General features: G+C 40.8%; 1 protein-coding gene across 3 annotated transcripts in view; it reads right to left on the reverse strand.

Annotated features, from left to right (window-relative positions):
• Nucleotides 1-456: 456 nt before the first annotated feature.
• EGLN1 (egl-9 family hypoxia inducible factor 1) overlaps nt 457-22,449 on the reverse strand; it is a 60,693-nt gene continuing 38,700 nt past the window's right edge. Inside the window, exons 2-5 of one of the 3 annotated variants that reach the window (XM_055425815.2) lie at nt 12,435-12,554; nt 6,698-6,834; nt 4,082-4,149; nt 457-2,932 (exon numbers count right to left, since the gene is read on the reverse strand). In XM_055425815.2, coding sequence (XP_055281790.1) covers nt 2,868-2,932; nt 4,082-4,149; nt 6,698-6,834; nt 12,435-12,554 — 390 coding nt within the window. In that variant the 3' untranslated portion in view covers nt 457-2,867. The other 2 variants (XM_055425817.2, XM_088841834.1) reach the window with 2 other exon arrangements.

The following is a 22,449-nucleotide window of genomic DNA, read 5'->3' on the forward strand; positions in this document are numbered from 1 at the left end:
AAGAGCTCTTTAGTTCATGGTCATGAACACTGATTATACTTCTCTGCCTACATACACACGGGATCCCTGTGACGGTCAGAGAGAAACCTCATGGCCCTTCGCTTATGCAGCAGAGGGGCAACACAGATAGGCTCGACAGTGTGAGTGTTAGAGTCATTTAAAAAACCCTATTAAAAGGGCAAGAACCTAAATGTTGAGAATACAAATGCAGAGCTCACGGATCCCACAGACAGCCCAGCTACTCCAGGATTGCTAGAAGTGTTGCTCGAATTGTCACACTCCAGGTCTGCTGTTCTTTCCCCCTTGTCATCATTTATAAAAAGTAGTACCAAATGCTCTGGACTAAGCCAGAGATGAGTGAGAGGAAAGCACATTATCTGATGGAGGAGTCCACTAAGAAAGTCAGTGTATGATAAAGGATCAAAAAACAACAAGAGACAGATGGAAATAAGCATATTTTTTTCAAGAACATTTATACATCTGTTTAATTAGATTAGCTTTACAAGCATTTTGAGAGCTTTTTCATAATGAAACACTGCTTTTCAAATTACATGACTTTATAGTCTATCTGTATGTAAATCCTGAAATTCTTTGCCTGCTGTTGATAAAGGTCTGTGTTTTACAGCTGGTTAATATGTTGAATAAAAACAGCATTAGAAGCTTTATCTTTTACCAGGATTAAACACATATAGGCCACAAATAGTTTTTTGTTTCATATAGAGTCCTGCCTGGTGACAAGTTAACAGTCCCACTAACATGAAAAGAACAGATTTTAAATGGATATTAAAGAAATGGCTATCCTGATTTCTCCATCCTTCACAACAATCTCCAAGAAATGATAAACTTTTCAAAAAAAAAACCCACAACAAAATTTAAAACCTGTACAGGAAAGCACAACCCATAGACAGTAGAATCTGACACTTTGCACAACTTCAGAGATACATGTCTGAATGATACAGGGGCTCCCAGATTAAAAGGCTGTTGCTATACACCTCGACAAACGAACCTCCACCAACATCATACAATTTCTACTCAACCTAAAAATAACAGCGCTTCTGAGTTGTGGCCTAAGGCAGTGCACTGCACTGCAGACCAGGCTGGGGCGGGAGGGGAGAGCAGGGGCAGAGGCACTTACTGTTGAGATGTTGCATTGTACTAATATTATCTGGGACTAGGAAAGGAAGTGGAACAAAACTGCAGTGGGTGAGGAAAACCAACAATCAACTACAACTGTCTCCTGCAAGTTCTCCGAAGTGAGATCACAATACTGAATATTTAATCTCACCCTAAATCCATGCTGCCAGTTCACTAAACAACTTTTATTCATGTTTTACATGAACAGTAGCAATCTTTTAATAAAAATTACTGAGCTTTCCATAGAAAAGGTCTCTAATTGAATACAAACTATACAAATGCTAAAACTGTCATAGGTTGAAATATACAGAAATATTTCTGTACACTCACATTATTTTGGCAAAGAAGATCAAGGACAGAGATAGAAAACTGAAGTGGGCAAGGTCTTACACCCATAATTCATGCAAAATACAGATACCATCTTTGGGGCTTTGCTAAACAGCCTAGGAAACTGAAGTCTAAGACATCTGTCCTAATTCAGGTGTTACGTAACTCAAGTCTGGGAGGACTTACATGATTTTGTAGGATTCCCTCTTTTCTCTGAAAAGTAAAACAGAAGACTCATAGAAGTATCTGGTTCTTTGCTTCGTGCTTTGATTTTTAAGCTGAACATCCATCTTTCAGTACTGACAGAGAGCACCGCCTCTGGGGAGTGCAGCAGCAGTGGCCTGAGGAGTCACTGATCCTAAGTCTGTAACAACACCGTTCGTTCGGTCTGGAGGCACAGTCTCCCCCTGACGCTACCCAACAGGAATGAGGTTCTGATATGCTGGCCAGATGGGCGCAGAAGTAGGAAGAAAACAGCAAAACTCAAAGTACAATCAACCTGACGGGAAGCAAAAGGAAAAGCCTAGGAAAGGGACAGTATGTTCTACATCTACAGGATGTACCTGAAAGCAGAAGAAAGCCCTTTATCTTGGGAACTTGATGCTGAGGAGGATAACCTCAAGTTCATTTAGTGCCAGTCACTGTAGTTTCTGCTTTTAATGTAACTTAAAAGATAAAACCTTTTTACTGTGTATTTTTCTTATAAAACATGAACTAAAAGTTACTGGTAGTAAACGGTAAACAGTGACGGTTTTACTGTTATGCTTCACTATTAACAATGTCAAAAAAAACAACAGCAGCAGTCTTTTAAGAGTTCAAATTAGTGTAAGGACTACAAAACAATCTGATTTTTCAGTTGGTGATTAAAGTGCTCCTTTTCTTAAGTAAAAACAAAATTAATCATTAGTCACTGGCAACAATCATAATAAGAGGCTTTTCAGGGCAAAATTTAATAGTACGAAGAGGTTTACAAAAATAGATTGATGCAATTTTGGGAAATAATACTGTAATTTTTTCTCAATTCGGTTTTGATAAATTGTACCTGATTATACAAAAATTATTTCAAATTCAAACTTGACTATATAAAAAAGGGAGAGATGAACTCAGCTAGATGACAGATCTGGCAAAATATAAGAATGAAAAAGTTCTACCTAGGGCACTTATTTCATGTCCAGATGTAAAACCACTTTCAGCTGATAACTTGTATTCCTCCCATCACAGGTTTGGAGTCAATCACGCAGTACAAAGCCACACAGTCAAAATCTTTGTTTTGATGCAACACAAAAAAGTTGTTTCTGTTTCCTTAAACTGCCAACCGGTTGTCTATTTTTCTTTATCCCATTTATTTGTGTTCACAGGTTAACAAATAGCGTCAATAATTATTGTAGGTGAAGTGGGGTATTGCTCTATAAGACGTCTTTACTGATCGAATCAGAAGGTTTATTGAGTTCAACCCTCACACCTTTTTCACCTGCAAAGTAAAAAAAAAAAAAAAAAAAAATCATTCATTCATTCATTATCAGAGAGCTTCTGTTCCTGCATCCCACTGAGCTCCTAACAGTGTGCACAGCATTTCAACTTGCAAACAAACATCATCTGAGAGTGATCACACTCAGATTCCCAAAAGTTACCCTCAGGGTTGATTACAGTAAATGCAGGGACTCTGAACTAGTAAACCTTCAAAGGGAAAAACCACTCTCTACACAGGGATAATGATTTTTGTCTCTTTTTTTTTTTTAAAAACAAACTGAATTACTATAAAATATTAATAGCAGTGTGTTCAGCCTCACTGAAAGCACACTACTAGGCTTCTGTCACAAACAGTGACTTTGAAAATAAACAGACACTCATAAATATTCAATTTTTATAGTTTTATAGAAGGCTGATGTGGGATTATCCATGGCTGGTGACAGTACAGGCAGTCAAATCAGTATGTGAACTGGAGCAGATTTGTGAGATACAAGTGGGGTTAAACAAAAGACAGGTCAGCAGTCCATCTGCTGGAAACCTCAGGCCCAAGTACTCCAGGGGGCATCCACAAGTGGGGTTGACTGGACACCACTTGCAGATACGGACTCTGCATGCCTGCCAGATTTACTAATTTCAGCATCTCAATTCATCTCCTTTCCGTTAATTTTCTTCATATCCACATTTAACACGGGAGACCTGGATTATTCTCCAGAGCATGTGCATCTAAAGAGGAAAGGATATTACCTTTCTTCCATGAGGAGAATGAGAAGACAGCCTGTGACTGAAAAGGATAGTCACAGAAAACTCAGCTCGTTCGAACCATTTCCCCAGATTGCTTTGTCTCAAACTTGCCTTGCTGCTGCTAAGTCACTTCAGTCGTGTCCGACTCTGTGCGACCCCACAGACGGCAGCCCACCAGGCTCCCCCGTTCCTGGGATTCTCCAGGCAAGAACACTGGAGTGGGTTGCCATTTCCTTCTCCAAACTTGCCTTACCTTTGGGCAATTTTGATGGTTAAAGGTAACAATGAAGGTGACTTAGGAGCAGCCCTCTTCTAAATAGGGGAATTAAGAATCTGACAAAAACAAGGAGCAAGCCTTCTGGCTCGTGGAGTCTCTTCCTTCTAGTGTACCCAGGCCCCGAATGTTTACCTGTGAGATATTTTACTTTAGCTCGCGCTCTCTCATCTGCATCAAAATACCAAACAGTTATTGCGTACCTAAAAGAAAATTCAGAACAGGGTGAGAATGATCACACTGGGAGAAACAAAGGGAATGCTGTTGCACAGATCTAGTAAAACTCATCATGGCAAAACAACACCTAACTTGGAATGACATCAGGTGATATGTGGGCACAGGAACAACCCACTTGAGCATAACACAGCCAGGAGCAGCTCAAATTAACACTGCAGAGTTTGTGACTTTTTACGATTTCCTTAATACCTACATAACCTATTTGATTTTCTATTTTGCAAGCCTGTAGCAGATTAAAAACAGACACCAAGAAGGAAAGAGTGGCTGTTACAGAAACAGTATATTATCAATAGCCTTCCAAAAGAAAAGAGAAACAGAGGAGGACGCCAGATCAGGGGCCTGCAGAGCAGGGGAGGGTGGGCATTCTCAGCCACATCTGAGGATGTCACTACACTCCTAACAACAAAGAATCATGACAGGCGTTTATAATTTTACAACCTGGAGTCATCAAGAAAGTTCAATCATGCAAATAATTTTTTAGGATTTTAATCAAAACAACTATACTATGTCTTGTTTCATTTTTCTGAAAATTTCAATCATTTCGAACACCTCATTTCACAAATGAATGAAGACTCTCATTTATTAAAGACCACAAAGCACTGAGTTACACCTTTTGGTACTAAAAATGCAGCAAATCTGCAAAGAGCACAGGGAGTGAAAGCACGTTAGAAAGGATCAGTTCCTTAGAAGAATGCAGCAATCAGTAAAGTGTCCTGCAGATTCCAGCCAGTGTTCACTGGGGGAAAGCAACACCGATCAAATGAACCAGCAAACTGTCTGCAGTCAAGAGTCAAAGGCAGAGCAGAGGCAGAGCCCGGGAGTCTGGACAGTCAGGGAGGCTGGGAAGGGACAGAGCTGAGGTCAAGGTGTGGCCTCCTGGCTCCAGAGCTCCAGCCCCTATCCTATCACACAGGTGGCCAGGGCAATAGGGAAGGTGCACAAATATTTTCCTCTGTCTTTTGCACCCGCCCCAAACTCTTAGTTCCTTAGTAACCAGAGTTCAGCCATCTGGATCAGGTCCCTGCACTGTCCAAGGCCTTCCCAGAAGACAGCTGTAAACCACAACACATCACTCTGCTTCCCCCGCTTCATCCCGTTTAGATTCCTCCTCCACATATCTGCCTCTGGTCTGACTCCACAGCCTTGCCCTTTCCTCCCAGCCTTGCCAACACTACTCCTTGTCTACTCCTTGCTTCTCCTCACTCCAGGCCCAGCGGCTTCACTAGACCAATCGATTCCAATGTAAGACCACTTTCTCCCTCCTCCAAACACCTGGAGCAACCCATAATTGCATGGCATCTATTCATTACTTAAAATGTTCATTCTATCTCCACTGAGAAAAGATACACCACATCACATTCAAGACTCAACACAAAGGAAGGTCAATGAAGCAGTTTCAAGTTCAGAAATGATTTTTAAGAAGCAGTCGGGGCTGAGATGGGCACTGGGGTGATGGGAGGAGAGACAGGATTCAGGACAGAGTCTGTGAAATGATGGGATCCCTGGGTTCCACCCAGAAGTTCTTACGGCCTCAAGTCACACCGCTCAGCCTGCTAACTCACTAAGATGCATAAGGGCTGAGAAAACACGGCTCGGAAAAAAGGAAGGAGGGACAGGTGACAAAGCCTTCACGGTCTGAACCTCATGAATGATACGTCAATCACTGTCAAGAGCCAGCTCTTCTCCGCGTGTTTCTAAGGGTCTCACCAGACCTAAGCCACTGTGTGCCACTAATTCACTATCACAGTGTCCCAAATCCCTTCTATAATGAAAAACAGGTATTTAAAAAGTAGATCTTTTTTGTAAAACAAATATTTATTTTGCTAACAATGTCTGTAACATCTTCCATTTTAATAGTTTACACATTTTAATGGTAAAAAAAAAACTTTTAAGAGTACAGTAAAAAATAGGTTTAGAAAATGAAACCTTATAGAAAAAGAGTGTAAAGCAGAAAATGTAAAAAACAGTGTAAGCCTAACAGACGCTGTCTCTTAAAGCAGAAGGGTAAGTTTTTTCACACACCTTTCTCTGCTTCTCTTTGCTCTGTTCTTTCTCTACACTTCCACTCTCTGATTACGTGTTTTTCTACCCTGTGTCATTTCTCCAAACCATCCCTCTGCCCCCCTACTTCTGCTGGACCCCCTTTAACAAAGCTGCCCTTTGCCTTCTCTAGCAAGTACTTATTCCCCACGTGAAGACTCTCACCAGGTCCGAGAATGGATTCCAGTTCAGAGGTGCACAAACCAAGGAGACAGGCCTGGGAAGACAAAAACCCTGAGCCTCCCTGTCTCACCCGAGACACGGAGGGGCTGCACAGAGACTCACAGCCATCTGGGACTAACTGTGAACACCCTTATAAACTGTTCAGATTAAAGCAGTCATGACTCAAGCCTTATGACAAAGGTGACTGCAGGACAGGACGATGCTCACCAGAAACTGTTCACGTCTGTGCTATCGAGCCCCTCCTATCTTACTATGCTCTTTCCCAATTGTTTTTCTTTAAAGCAATACTACCTTGTAGCATATGCTGGTTGTACTTCATGAGGGTTGCGACGGTCAGACCAGAAAAACAGCAGTCTATCAAATTTGGGTTCAATGTCAGCAAACTGGGCTTTGCCTTCTGGAAAAATTCGAAGTATACCTCCACTTACCTAGGAAAGGAGCCAAATATGTAAATATGAGCAACCAAGAATGCGACAAAATTAAATTTAGGGGGAAAAGACCACTTCAGTAAATCAAGTCTTAACTGAATTGTTCACATAACATCTTGATTAATGATGTCTGGAATTGAAATTTCAAGTACATGCAGAGATACAAGGAACAATTCATTCCCTGTTTTAGGGAATTTTGCAAATAATTGATGAAACAGATGAATATCCTCTGAAGTCAAAAGTCTTAAAATGACACTTGAAGTCTGAAAAACTAGTAAGCATTCCTTATTTATGTATGGTGATGACTTGCTTCACCTACTCTTAAAAATGTATCCATTTCAAATCATTCTCACGAAACTTACTACAAATGATTAACTGTGTCAAATAAATAGTTCATCATATTTTAAAAGTTCACCAGATAATATTAGTAGAGCAGTCTTATTTAAGGAACTCAATCTATCAGGGGAAAGTGTCATTTATCGTCAGCAGTGGGCCTATATAACTGAACTCGTCCACAGAGGGCCACTACCATTAACACCAGTAGGTATGTCTCTACTGGAGACCAGAGGGACTCCCCATAAATTCTGATACTGACTCTTCCTGGGACTTGTTGCTGGCCCTGGGTGCAGTTCAGTTCAGTTGCTCAGCTGTGTCCGACTCTTTGAGACCCCATGAATGGCAGCACGCCAGGCCTCCCTGTCCATCATCAACTCCCATAGTTTACCCAAACTCATGTCCATCGAGTCGGTGATGCCATCCAGCCATCTCATCCTCTGTCGTCCCCTTCTCCTCCTGCCCCCAATCCCTCCCAGCATCAGACTCTTTTCCAACCAGTCAACTCTTAGCATGAGGTGGCCAAAGTATTGGATTTTCAGCTTCATCATCAGTCCTTCCAATGAACACCCAGGACTGATCTCCTTTAGAATAGACTGGTTGGATCTCCTTGCAGTCCAAGGGACTCTCAAGAGTCTTCTCCAACACCACAGTTCAAAAGCATCAATTCTTCGGCACTTAGCTTTCTTCACAGTCCAATTCTCACATCCATACACGACCACTGGAAAAACCATGGCCTTGACTAGATGGACCTTTGTTGGCTAAGAAATGTCTCTGCTTTTTAATATACTATCTAGGTTGGTCATAACTTTCCTTCCAAGGAGTAAGCGTCTTTTAATTTCATGTCTGCAATCAGCATCCACAGTGATTTTGGAGCCCCCCAAAATAAAGTGTGACACTGTTTCCACTGTTTCCCCATCTATTTCCCAAGTAGGGAACAATTCAGACAGATGGTGTCATTGTAGTGATTATAATCTGGGCAGGAGTAAAGCAAAGTAACCCCCACCCAACTGAGTAACTCTTTACCCTTGAAAAACTAAACTCCTAAGAAGCAGACTCCTGAATTGAAAGGAAGGTTGATATTTGATCAAGACACTGTGGAGGCTGAACCTATTTCTCAGTTCCACGACAGTCAAGAGAAGCTGTTCACCAGGCTCATAGTCAAGTGAGTTAGATTCAAGCTACTTGGTGCCGGCCTTCCACAGGTTCGAGCGTTGCCCCAAGAGCCTCCCAGGGCACTCGTGGATATCTCAAGGGGGTCTAGATTGTGACAGAGAGTGTACCTTCTTTTCTCTTCCCGCTTCTCTCTGTCCTTCCCCTGGAGTCAATGGGAATAGCGATAGGTTTCAAAGCTTCCTATCTTCCTCTGGGAAGCCTTCCCTGAGCCCCACATCAGGCGGCCTTCCCATGTGTTCCCACAGCAATCTGTCCCACACTTGGTAGAACCAATTGTAATCGTCAGCCCACTTGGTCTGCACCCTCCACTGGAGCCAAGCTCTGTGAGGAGAGCTCCATTTCTGCTCGGTTTCCAGCACCCAGAACACCCTCTGGTACGGTGTACTTATTCAGAGTAAAATCTTGTAAGGAAAAGTTTTCAGTATTACATATAAAAGCACTGAAGACTTTTTTCTGCTTATGGACTAATTTAAAAACTATATTTTGATGACCTTAGATAGGTCATATAAAAATTAAAGGGTCAGCCTAGAAAAAACCTAGACTAACAAAATGTGGAAGAGTTGATCTTTCTAATTTTCTAGATATTCACAAAATGTGAAAAAAATGTCAAGTTTTAACTAAATTTACACCAGTTGTTTTGTGTGTTGAGCTCAAGGTGAATTAACAATTTCTTGATTTCAAACTTTGAAAGTTTTAACAAAAAACCATGTTTGTTGACATACTGCCTCAAAATATACTAGCAATAAAACTTACCTCCATTTTGAACTTGGGAGTAGGAGAGAGGAAATTCTTTTCAAAAAAAAAAAAAAAAACACCCAACATTTTAAATTTTTAACTGCTTGTCACACTTCTATAATAATATTCTTGCATTTGTTACTTGCTCTTCTTTTAAAAAAATTTTATTCATTTTATCTTTGGCTGTGCTGGGTCTCGGCTGCTGTGCACAGGCTTTCTCCAGCTGTGGAGAGTGCGGGCTACTCTCGAGTTGTAGAGCATGGCTTCTCATTACCGTGGCTTCTCTCGCAGAGTACAGGCTCTAGGGCACATGAGCTCAGTAGTTGTGGCTCCCCAGCTCCAGGGGACAGGCTCAGTAGTAGCGACACATGGGTTCAGTTGCTCCACAGCACATGAGATCTTCCTAGACCAGGGATTGAACCTGTGTCTCCTGCATTGGCAGGCGGATTTGTTACCACTGAGCCACCATAAAGCCCTGTTACTTGTTCTTTATTTATTCATTTTATTGAGGTATAGTTGATTGACAATATTGTGATAGTTTCAGAGGTATAGCAAAGTGATTTGATTATACACATGTATGTATTTTCCTATATTTTCTGAAAATTCTTTTCCACTGTAGTTTATTAGGAGATAATGGATACAGCTTCCTCTACTAATAGTAAATCCTTGTTTATCTTATATATGTTAGTGTATACCACTTAATCTCATCCTCCCAATTTATCCCTCCCCACCTTCCCCTTTGTTAACCACAAGGTTTGTTTTCTGTGTCTGAATCTGTTTGTAACTATTTTGTAAGTCAATTCATCTGTAGTATTTTTAGACTGTACACAAGTCACACACAGTAATGTTTGTCATTCTCTTCTGACTTACTCTGCTTAGCCTGATATCTCTAGGACCATCCATGCTGCTGCAGATGGCAGTTTCATTCTCATGGCTGAAGTGCATTCCCTTGCAAGGACTTCTCTGTCTGTTCATGGGCTGGTAGATGCTTAGGCTGCGGAATGTCCCCGCTACTGCAACAGTGTTGCTAGAAACACTGGGGGTGCAGGTATCTTTTAATTACAGCTTTAATCTTTTTAGTACATATGCCCAGGAGTGGGATTGCTGGATCATATGGTAACTCTTTTAGTTTTTTAAGGATCCTCCATATTGTTTTCCAGAGCGGCTCCACCAATTTACATTCCCACCAACAGTGTAGAAGAGTTCCCTTTTCTCCACACCCTCTCCAGCATTTATTATTTGTAGACTTTTTGATGATGGCCATTCTGACCATTTTGTGAGGTGTTACTTCATTGTACTTTTGACTTGCATTTCTCTAATAACTAGTAATGTTGAGCATTTTTTCACTTGTCTGTTGGCCATCTGAATGTCTTCTATGGAGAAATGCCTATTTAGGTTTTCTGCCATTTTCTGGCTGGGTTTTTGTTGTTGCTATTGAATTGTATGAGCTGTTTGTATATCTGGAAATTAAGCCTTTGTCGGTCACACTGTTCGCAAATATTTTTTCCCAGTCCATAGGCTGTATTTTTAAGTTTGATTAGGTCATATTCATTTTTGCTTTTGTTTCTATTGCCTTAGGAGACTGACCTAAGAAAACACTGGTACAATTTATGTCAGAGAATATACTGCCTACGTCCTCTTCTAAAAGTTTTATGGTGTCATGTTTTATATTTAAGTCTTTAAGGCATTTTGAGTTTATTTTTGTGTACGGTGTGAAGGAGTGTTCTATTATATGTGTGTGTGTGTGTATAAAATATAACAACTTCACTGATTTACATGCATCTGTCCAGTTTTCTTAACACCATCTGCTGAAGAGACTTTTTTCTCCATTGCAAATTCTTGCCTCCTTTGTCAAAGATTAATTGACTGTATATGTGTGGATTTATTTATGAGCTTTCTATTCTATTCCATGTATCCACATGTCTGTGTCTGAGCTAATACCATGCTGCTTTGACTACTATAGATGTATAGCACTGTCTTGAAGGGTTGTGCCTCCAACTTTGTTCTTTTTCCTCAAGATCGTTCTGGCAATTCTATATAAATTGTAGAATTACGTGTTCTAGTTCTGTGAAAAATGTCATGGGTAATTTGATAGGGATTGTATTAAATCTGTAGATTGCTTCAGGTAGTATGGCCATTTTAACTATAATAATTCTTCCAATCCAAAAGCGTGGGATATCTTCCCTTTTCTTTGCATCATCACTGATTTCCTTTATCAGAGTTGTACAAGCCTCAGCATATAGGTTAGGCATATTTCTAGATACATATTTTTTAATGTGATCTTAAACAGGATTTTCTTCTACCTTGTCTTTTCATTGTTGGCGTAAAGAAAAGCAACAGACTTCTATGTATCAATCCTGTACCCTGCTACCTTGCTGAATTCATTTATCAGTTCTAATAGTTTTTGTGTGGAGTCTTTAAGGTTTTCTATAAGAGTATCAAGGACAGAGGATATTCTTTAAATCAGTATGGTACAGAAAGATTACTGGATCGCTAAGTTTTAGGACATGCTGTTAGAACAGGACTAAGTTTGCACATTTAGGACCTGGTGATTTTCATTTGTGTGTGTGTGTGTGCGGCGAAGGAAGGTGTTTTAAAGGTTATTTGACTTTTAAAAATCACCATGGCTACACAAGTGTGTTTACTCTGTGAAAATCCACTGGGCTATATATTATGTTCACTTTTCTATTTTGCGTCAATATATGTAAATAAAAAAGATTTTAAAGAAATCAACAAAATGAGTTTATACACTCTCCAATGCAATCATACATGACACATTTCTAAAGTTTAAATCTTTTAAACTTAAGTGAAACTAAGGCTGATATTCAGGGAGTATATTTTTGAAACAACAGAGATTAGCTGTATTTTACATTCTGACTGTACCATAGAACCTGTCAGTACTGACAAACTTCATAATCAGAGAAAGAAGTCCTGCCTCCAACAGTCCAACAACTCAATGCCAAATGACATCTCTGCAACAATGCAAAAAATAAAATGTAGGAGTTAAATAGCAAATAATTATTAATAATCATTTATACATAATCTCCCTCAAAAGTCGTGACAGAGCAAAAAATTCTCATAAGTGTTTTGGGTATTATTTTAATAAAAGATACTTTTATAAAAGTTAAATTTTGGATGAATGCTTCAATATCCAAAATAAGGGAATCTACTTTTTGAGCGATATTAGTATCTGTTTCATTTTAATAAAGATCCACCCCCAATACCTTAGAGTAAAGCATATCTAAGGAGAAATGTTTAACTGTTGCACATTTTAAAGTCAGTCTCACCTATGAGGAGTATTTGTGAGAAAAAAACACCTGTAACATAAAAAATAAACACTCAATTAGGTGGCATACCTTGGCATCCCAGTCTTTATTAAGATAATATATACATGTCACACATCTTCCATCTCCATTTGGATTATCGACATGACGTACGTAACCTGTTCCATTGCCAGGATAACAAGCAACCATGGCCTGTAACAATAATAAAAATAATAAATTTAAAAGTCCAACTACGAGTAAAAAGGGAAAACAGCTTATAACAAAGATCTCTTGATTTTTGGCTATTCTGACTTACATTTAAATTCTTTCTGTAGTAAAAAAATCATGTTTGTAGATAAGAAGAAGTAAAGACCTTCTACACTGATGTGTATAAAAAACACAGGGTAGGCTGGCTGGTGAACAATGCAAGGTCTGGAGAACTCTGTCTCACAGTGATGGAAAGAGCTGACATGGAAGGATCAGAGAGATGCAGAGAGGCCTCTCTTTTGTGATTTTTATTCATGCTGATAATCAAGATCAAGTGGGCTTTGTCCTGCTCCATGGAAGATGGCTATTCTCCCTGAGCTCACCACAGAACACCTGTGTCACCATCCGACAGTCACAAACCGCCTCCAACACTGTCTCTGAGTGGAACCCATTTGTAAAGGCACAATTTAGAAGATCAACGCTGAATATTAACTCATTTAATATCCATGAGACTAAATGACAAATTAGCATGTAACAAGCCCCTCTGTTAAGGAAACTGAGGCCCAGGAAGGTTAATGTTCTTAATGACACATGACAGGAGATCAAGTGTGAATATGGGCAATCTGGCTTCAGAACCGAAGTCACTGACACTATACTGTTATCCATGTAACACACCGCTATATTCGTGTGTGTCTCAGGGGGCAGGGGGTGGACAGTGAAAAAAGAAGACTGCTAGTTGGCTATTGCGGTTTGTTTCCAGGAGAAAAACAAAAATGACTAAGGTGGCAAGTTAGGATGTATTCTGGAGGTAGAAAACCAACAGGGTTTGCTCATGGATGGAAGTGGAGAAAAAGGACAGTGAAGGATGATTCTGCTGTTTCCAGCCTATGTAACTGAATGAATGGAGTATTTACTCAAAAAAACAAAAACAAAAACAGAAATACTAGGTGAAAGAGTTAACACCATGCACAGGGTACAAAAGGAGCTTCCCAGAAGTGGTCCTGATGAGCCAGATATTCCAGAGTAGAACAGAACTAAAGACACTCTGATTATGCTTCAGAATGAGAAGTTGGTGTTAGTCACTTCCACACTATTTTCCTTTAGGGTTCCACGGCGGTACCTAGGGGTGACTGATAGGCAGGCAAGTGAAATGCTGTTGTTCAGTCGCTAAGTCATGTCCGACTCTTTGCAACCCACAGACCCATGAAATGACAAGAGGCCAAACAAAAAGGTCTTGCCCCAACCTTCAACAGGGGTAGCATTTATCTGTTTCCACTGAATTCCAAGTGAGACTTTTGGAAAAAGTAAAAGATGCAATAAGAGTTTTAAACAACTGTATTAATTAAATTTTATAATCCCTGAAGTAGCTCAGTTACCTCCACCTAAATGTATTATCTGAGGGGCCATTATCACTGGAGCCTTCTCTGGTGTTCCCTAGAGCCCTTTAGCTCTGCTCTGGTGGCAGGGACACCACAGAGAGAAGAGAAAGGAAGGAAGGGGAAGGGAGCCAGTGCTACACAGGGCCTGCCTGTTGTCTGCTGATTCAGCCTGTCTACAGCAGCCATGGCAAAGGCAGCAGAACATTATTATACCTGTGAAAAGGATAAGATGGGAAACCCCACCATAACCCAGCAAACTTGAAGGCCTATTAATAATCAGAGCTAAATGCAGGTGGCTATAAAATGAGTAATGCATAAAAGAGAAAGAAGCAAGAGGATCCTACTCCCAGAAGACAGACCAGCCCTTCTGTGCCTACAACTAGAGACTCTAAAAGGAGATGGGAAAAACAAGCACAGCCAGAAAAAGCAGATCACCTTGGAAAACCTGAGACCTGAAGGAGTCAAATTCCTAGAGGTTCCGGGAAAAGATAAATATTGCAGGAAACATGCAAAGATTTGGGAGGGTCATGAATTCATTCAAATAACTGCATGGCCTAAACATGACACAGTGAAACTACACTGAGCAATTCATGCATGTCCTGAAACTCCTCCCCAATTGGGTTATAAACATAAAAAGAAATTTCTATAAAATCTCATGAAATCTAGAAGCTGTTATGTTTAAAATAAGTATTCACATTTAAACAAAGTTATCCTTAGCTACAATTTGGACTATCAAAATTTAAAGTTCCTTAAATGTTACACAGTGCTTACAGGTTTTAAATAACATTTATGCTTTATGTCTTAATTGGTAATTTTGTTTTCTAGATATATATCATATATATATATTTGTGTAAAAAAAAACTATTGCTATTCTTGATTTTTTTTTAATATACAGGTTCCTGTTCACAATACTTTTAATAAATTCAATTTATTTTCTCTTACATGAGTTTGAGTGAACTCCGGGAGTTGGTGATGGACAGGGAGGCCTGGCGTGCTGTGATTCATGGGGTCGCGGAGAGTCGGACACGACTGAGCGACTGAACTGAACTGAACTTAATCTCTTGGTAAAATAATAACAACTCATTCCACACCTGATTTTACCTGCTCGAGACCATTATTAGTCTAGAAGTCATTAGCAGTATTAAAAAGTATTATGAAATACCTACCATATCACACTACAAAAAGGGTCAGCATGGTATGTCTGAAAGGGCTTAGCTGGAAAAAAAGAAAACACTAGGCACTTGCAAATCAACTGATAAACTGAGTAGTGCAGATAATAAACAGAAAAGGAATTCGGAAGAAAGGAATTATTCATGTGGGATAAAAATAAAAGGACAAGGCTCTGAACTACACATGACCTTGGCTCACCTTTAAAGGACAGTGTGATTTGGAAAGGTAAAGGGATAACAAAACAAACAATACGGGCATGGCAAACACAGGAAACAACTGAGTGACAGCGGGGTATTTTTATAATGGTCTGCTTTGTTGCTTAATAACTAATTAAGTAGGTAAAGTTAATTTGGCAGAAATAGGATGAAATCTTGAAACTTCAGCAGAGGAAAAAGGACATGAAAGGTAAGCAGCAGTGAGCCACTGTGGTCCTCGTGCAAGGATGGCTACAATGAAAGCTTTGAAGAGGCAGCTTCCCTATTCCAGGATTTATAAAAGATTCTGTAAGATAAAGGACACTGCTATGATCTGAATGTTTCCATCCCTGCATAGATTCATATGCTGAAACTCTTAAGCCCCGAATATTTAGGAGGTGGAACCTTTGACAGCCACTGAGGTCATAAGCAGGGAGCCCTCGTGAATGGATAAGTGCTCTTGAAGGGGGGCTCTGAGGGTAACCCTGACCCTTCCTCCTTGTGAGGACACAGCCAGAAGGGGCTATGAACCAGGAAAGGGGCTTCACCAGACAGTGGCGAGCTTGGTCACCTTGATCTTGAGCCTGCCAGCCTCTAGAACTGTAAGCAATACATTTCTGTGTTTATAAGCTACTCAGTCTGTGGTATTTTGCTATAGTAGCCCAAATGGATTAAGACATACCTATAAAGGATAAAATTGTTTCAAGGGATTTACACTGTCTGTAGTGGTCCTAAGGATAAGGAAAGTCACTGAAGTCTATTAAGTAAAACTGAACTATCTCTAGAGATTTGATGAGGACTGGAGTGATCCTCCCTGGGTATTCTATCCTTTCTGGGGAGTAGCAGACATGACCTCACACTCCCAGGAGGGCTGGGTTGGAAGACAGTGGAAAAGACTCGACATTTGCCTGAAAAAGAAACAATGCAATTACCTGCTCTATCATTCTGAGGTACATTCCTAATCTGACATGTCTTTGAGATACCAATTTTAAACATTTCAGTTTCTCGTTGGGAAAAGTCTATTTAAACATAAGCAAAACAATTAAAAGCTATTTTTTCCCTTTTTGACATGAAAATATACATTATTGAAAATGTTCTTAGGATAAGAAAAACCATAAATTTGTTTTTTACTCTTAAGAATAAAAGGAAGGAAGAGGTTTGTGGTACCTCTCTGGAATCTGAAGACATTTATTTCTGGCATTGGAAGGCTTGTATTCAGTATGAAATTGAACCAGGAAACTGACTTTTTTTCCTTCTTGAACTGAATTATTTAAAAATACTGATTCAAAGCTAAGAAAAGTAAAATTTTATGGCTAACAAAGTACTATTTTTTAACCTAGAATGTGGAGAAAAGCTTTACAATTTGAAAATTTATTCTATTAAAATATATTGACGCATAAATTTTCCTCTGTTCATTTCTTTGCATTTGTGCTTTTTTAATAAAAATACTTTTAACTGTAAAGAAAAAAAAATTATAAAAAATAAATAAATAAATTTTGAGAAAGTCAAAAAAAAAAAAAATATATTGTCCCAGGTCTACAGCCCTCTGCCCTTTGCAGACACTGACAGTTAACGTTTAGTAAGCTAAAGCCATAAGCCTGGCAAGGATCATCTTGTTCACTCCTCACAACAAACTTATGAGGTAGGTCAATTAATCTCTTCATTTTGGAGATTAGAAAACCAAGCTATAATGAGAATAAAAAACTTGCCAAACGTCCCAGAGATGCTAACGAGTCTGGAGGGGAAACCACCTCCTTTACATCCTCCTCGGTTCCGTTCCCAGTAAAGCTGTGTTCAGTCCGAATGAGGAGTTCAGGGGAACCAGTAGCTGGCTCCTGAGGGACTCCCCACCTGCTACGACGACAGACAGACACACACACGCGCGTGCGCGAGGTTCAGTTCTCCCGTGTGCTGCGGAAGGTCTCCTCCAACTCTGCATTACTGCTCTGAAGTCTCTTCCTCCTCCATTCCCACAGCACAGGTACCCACCACGATCACTATCATGCGGGTTTACGCAACTCTAGCTCAAATATGGGGGGATACATGTCATCAAAAGAACTAGACTAACAACAAGTTGCTATCTATTATAATCTTATTCCTTAAACTTCAGATTTCAACTATACTGTTTAGGTAATCTCATTTCCTAAAAGATATAACTAAAAACTTTATAAAATTATGAATTTTGTTCACTGTATTAATTATCTTGTTAAACAGGGGTGATGAGGAAGGACAATCCATAGGCATTTAAAAATTTAAATCTCTTGACTTATTTGCTAAACTTTAATGTTATAAATAACATACAGTGTTAGTCGCTCAGTTGTGTCCAGCTCTTTGCAACTCCACGGATTGTAGCTGGCCAGGCTTCTCTAGCCATGGAATTTTCCAGGCAAGAATACTGTTATGGGTTGCCATTTCCTTCTCCAGGGACTTCCCGACCCAGGGACTGAACCTAGGTCTCCTGCACTGCAGGCAGATTCTCAAATTCTTTACCATCTGAGCCACCAGGGAAATCCCAATTTATGAGATTTTTCATATTTTTACTTGCTGTTTGAATTCTGCTGTCAACTGCTTACTCACATCCTTTATTCACTTTCCTAATGGGTTATTCATCACTTCTCTCTTGATTTTTGAGAGCTCTTTAACTATAAATCTTCTATCATATGATAAAACAACAATTTCAACATTTTTATTATGTTCCTATAGAATATTTTCGGAGAAGGCAATGGCACCCCACTCCATTACTCTTGCCTGGTAAATCCCATGAATGGAGGAGCCTGGTAGGCTGCAGTCCATGGGGTCGTGAAGAGTCGGGCACGACTGGGCGACTTCATTTTCACTTTTCACTTTCATGCACTGGAGAAGGAAATGGCAACCCACTCCAGTGTTCTTGCCTGGAGAATCCCAGGACCGGGGGGCCCTGGTGGGCTGCTGTCTATGGGGTCACACAGAGTCGGACACGACTGAAGCGACTTAGCAGCATAGAATATTTTAATACAAGCTAGTTATAATTTGTATACCAAGGCAGAGTATAATCATATTAATTATAAATTAAAATTTTAAAAAGTCCAAGAGACTCCTCTGACCATACTCATAGGAATGAAAAATGAAGGGAAAAAAAGGAAAGATAAAAGAATAGAATTGCTACAAATTACTCCTTAAATGGCCCAAGAATGATGGGCTGTTTAATTCAACACCAGGCACACTATTTTCCTTCTTGGGCCCTAATTCTAGCCTAAGAGAAAACAACTCCAGTATACATTTAAAAATCAACTTGCTTAAGAGCAATGTTCCAACAGGCAGTGTATTCATCTTTAATGATGCCTTACTGCACTCTTTTCCCTTTTAACAAGGAATTGATAAAATTCTACTTTATATGTCAGGAACTGGTCTGTGGAGCAGTTTATATTTGGGCTGCCTGGCTCTGCTGTCAGAGGAGACCTGTTATTTGTTAGCCTCGGCTGTAAGCTCATCAGCTCTGCACAGCCATTCCTCAGGTTCCCAGGCCAGGCCCTGCATTTATGCCACTCACCCACAGCACCTGAGGAGGAGGACAGAGCAACCTCTCCCCACAAGGAGACGGGGGTCCAGGCAGGCCTCAGCTTGATCTCCAGGAGAGACACTATTGCATTCCAGCCCCTGCAGGAGGGCGCACTGCTAAGACACGGTCTCTGACAGCTATAGCCAACTTGTTTTATTAATAAAATAATTCTCTGGCAAGCTTGCAATTTAGCATTCAAACAAAACAAACAAAACCCCCAGCTGCTAAACATTACCAACAATAATTTCAGCGCCTCTCAAGGCCACAGAGCAGGCAGTGTACCAAGCCTGGGGATACAGAGATGAAAAGTTCAACACCTGCTTCCTGGAATTCCAGAATCTGGAAGAGAGGTGTGATTTAAACTAAGTTATTTCAACATAGAGAGTGCTGATTTACTTTGAGGGACTGGAGGACTTGAATTAGAGGGTCCTATTATTCATCCTGGATCATTAGTGAACATTTGCAAAACCACTCCAGGACAGAGACACTGGTTAATGATGAAAGCTTCTAATCAAAAACCTCAGGTAAGCCCTCGATCCTTAACTCTTTTCAAATCCAGAGAGGCTGGTCATTAGCATAACAGGTATTAGAAATGACGACAGTATAGAGGAGTGGTGACTAAGCTCTGTGGTTTGGTTAGATGTCACACAGGGCCCACTGCTCTTACGTGCGTAGGAGTCTAATGAACCCGGGGGCCCATAGTCTTTGGGACAGTTCCCCAGAGCGTAAGATTCCAACAGGTTCTGTGATGAGGCCCCTACAAGGGAATTCTGTTGTCTGATCCTACCTATGTTAAAATGAACACTGAAACCAGATCAGCACTTCTGCCTGGAATAAACCTTTCATAAAAGAGTTTCTAAAATGGAGACTAGAGATTTCATCCAGTTTAGAAAGGAGTATCTAAGACTACTTTTGTGGGTGTGGCAGAGCTCTGAGTTTTGTTTTCATAGAAACATGCCATCTAGAAGCTCAGTTTTGGTGGACTAGGTCAACAGCGCTCATTTATCTGAAGCTGCAAACTTGAGCAGTATCTCTCAAAAAGAACCTAATACCTAAACAACTGAACTGGCTCAGGTAGATCATAACAGGGAGACAGTCATGCAAAGGCATCCAGAACAGTGTAATAAACAAAACAGGGTCTTACACAACGTACCCAGACAGCAAGGATGATTAATGCTTTACTGGGAATGGGGCATCAGAAAACATTTTATAGGGAAAGTGACAAATGAGCAGAATTCTGAAGGATAATAACAGAACTTCTCCAGAGTAGAGGGAGTTTCCAAGTAAAGGAAACAACATTTTCAAAAACCATGAACAATGAACAAATATGGCACCCTGAGAGGACCACAACCAGGTAAGCACCACTGGAAGATGAAGCCCCCATAAGGGCTGTGGCAGACGGGGAAGGACAGATGGGCAGAGGCCAGCAGAAAGGCTGTCACCAGATGCTCGGGAGTTTTTTTACAAGTCAGTGAAGCCAAATGTGTTCAGTAAGAATCACCTGGTCTTCTTAAACTATGACTCCAAACCCCATACCTGAAATCCTGATTTAGTAAGTATGGGATGAGGCCTGTGATCTCAGAATTTTAAACAAGCACTCAATAGGGTTCTGATTAACAAAGGCCCAAGTTTCCACTCAATCCTAAAGGAAATCAACTCTGCATATTCACTGGAAGGACTGGTGCTGAAGCTGGAGCTCTAATACTCTGGATACCTGAGGCAAAGAAATGACTCACTGGGAAAGATCCTGATGCTGGGAAAGATGGAGGGCAAAGAGGAGAAGGGAGTGAGAGAGAACAGAGGTCAGATGGCATCACCAACTCAATGGACATGAGTCTGAGCAAACCCAGGGAGATAGTGAAGAACAGGGAGGCCTGGTGTGCTGCAGTCCATGGGGTCGCCAAGAGCTGGACACGACTGAGTGACTGAAGGACAGTAACAAATCTCAAATAACAGCAGCAAAATAATATTTCAACTCTCCAAACATCACCTAGGCTATTCACAGGGGATGGAGTGGATGACCTGGAATTAGAGGTTACTGACACATAGTCAAGAGATGCTAGCCCGGATGAGGGGTGCAGGACTGAAGGACAGGGGAATTAAGGCAAAATGAAGAAGGTGAAACAGTCAGGATTTGGTAGCAGTGACAGAGAAGAAAGTGCATTAAAAAACAACAACCTCAAAAATATCCACTATTTGTTCATTCATTCAACAAATCTTTTCTCAGTTTTTACTGTTCTAGATCTTGGGGGTACAATAATGAAGAGAGAAAAAAGTGACTGCTTTCAGGGAACATATTCTGGTAGGAGGAGAAAGGACAAACAAAATAATTAAGTCAACACAGGGCATAATAAATAGTATGTGAGAAGATAAGTATTTTGAAAATACAAGGCAGGAATGGGGAGCACAACGCTGGGGTGTTAATGGGGTGGGTCAAGCAGATCTGACATCTGGCCAGACCTGAAGGAGATGAGGAGTGAATGTTCTGGGCAGGGTGCCTGGCCTGTGCAAGATGAGGTCAGAGAGGGGAAGAGCTGGGACTTTAGACACCACTGAAAGGACTAAGTAAGAGAGAGGTCACTGGAGGGCTCTGAGCAGTCTGGCTGCCACGTGGAGAGTGGCTGGAAAACTACTGCCCACTGCCCGGTTTTGTAAGTCAAGTTTCATTGGAACACTCATTTGTTTATCTATTTTTATCTATGGCTGTTTTCAGGCCATAAAAGAACTAATAAGCAGCTGTGACAGAGGGTTTGGTCCACAAAGCCTAAAATTTTTTACCACCTGGCCTTTTGCAGAAGTCTGCAACCCCTGATGTGGAAAGCAGACCAAGGATGGCACGAGTGGAAGGCAGAAGATGAGTGAGAAAGCTTTCCCTGCAATAAACCAGATGAAGTATGCTGGCCACTTGGATCACAGTCTTGAGAAGTGGTTAGATCCTCAATCCGTTCTGAAGGAAGCATAAGCAGGATGTCCAGAAGGACCGGCACAGAGTAAGAGAGGGTGTTTCTGGCTTGAGGAGCTGGGAAACTGCAACTACCCTCAAAGGACAAAGACAACAGGTGGCACAGCCTCGGTGCAAGGGCCCTGTGAGGAGTCCAGTTTTGAACATGCTGAGACGTGAAGAGTTCACTTGCTCGGAGGCAGGAAGAGTGTCTCTGAAGAACTTATAGTCCAGTGGAACAGAAAGGAAAACTAATTTCAATCAACCAACCATTAGGGGAAGCTGGGATCAGGAAAGCTTCTTGATAAATGGGTCTTGAAAGAAGAATACGAATTGACCAGGCAGAGAGGGGAGTGAGAATATTGCAGGAAAAGAAAAAGTCACAAACGAAGACAAGGAAGAGCATGGTGAATGTGCTCAGGTGTGTGCTCTGTGTAAACTGCAGTTGGGGGGAGGGGGGCCCAAAGTGTGAGCAAGGGGTGTGACAGACAAGGCCAGACACATCCAAAGCTGCTTCCTGGAAGGTCAGCATTCCTCGATAATTAACTCGGTTTTATCTCATGGGTAACAGGGAGCCACTGAGGGGTTTTGGGTGACACAATCAGCTCAGTGGGTCCTCATTCACGTGAGCGGGTGGCAGAGTGGCACCGAACCACAACTACAACACAGCAAGCCTGCT

Source organism: Moschus berezovskii, chromosome 12 (assembly GCF_049115385.1).
Source record: "Moschus berezovskii isolate FMDL1 chromosome 12, NW_MosBer_1.0, whole genome shotgun sequence".
Lineage (NCBI taxonomy): Eukaryota > Metazoa > Chordata > Mammalia > Artiodactyla > Moschidae > Moschus > Moschus berezovskii.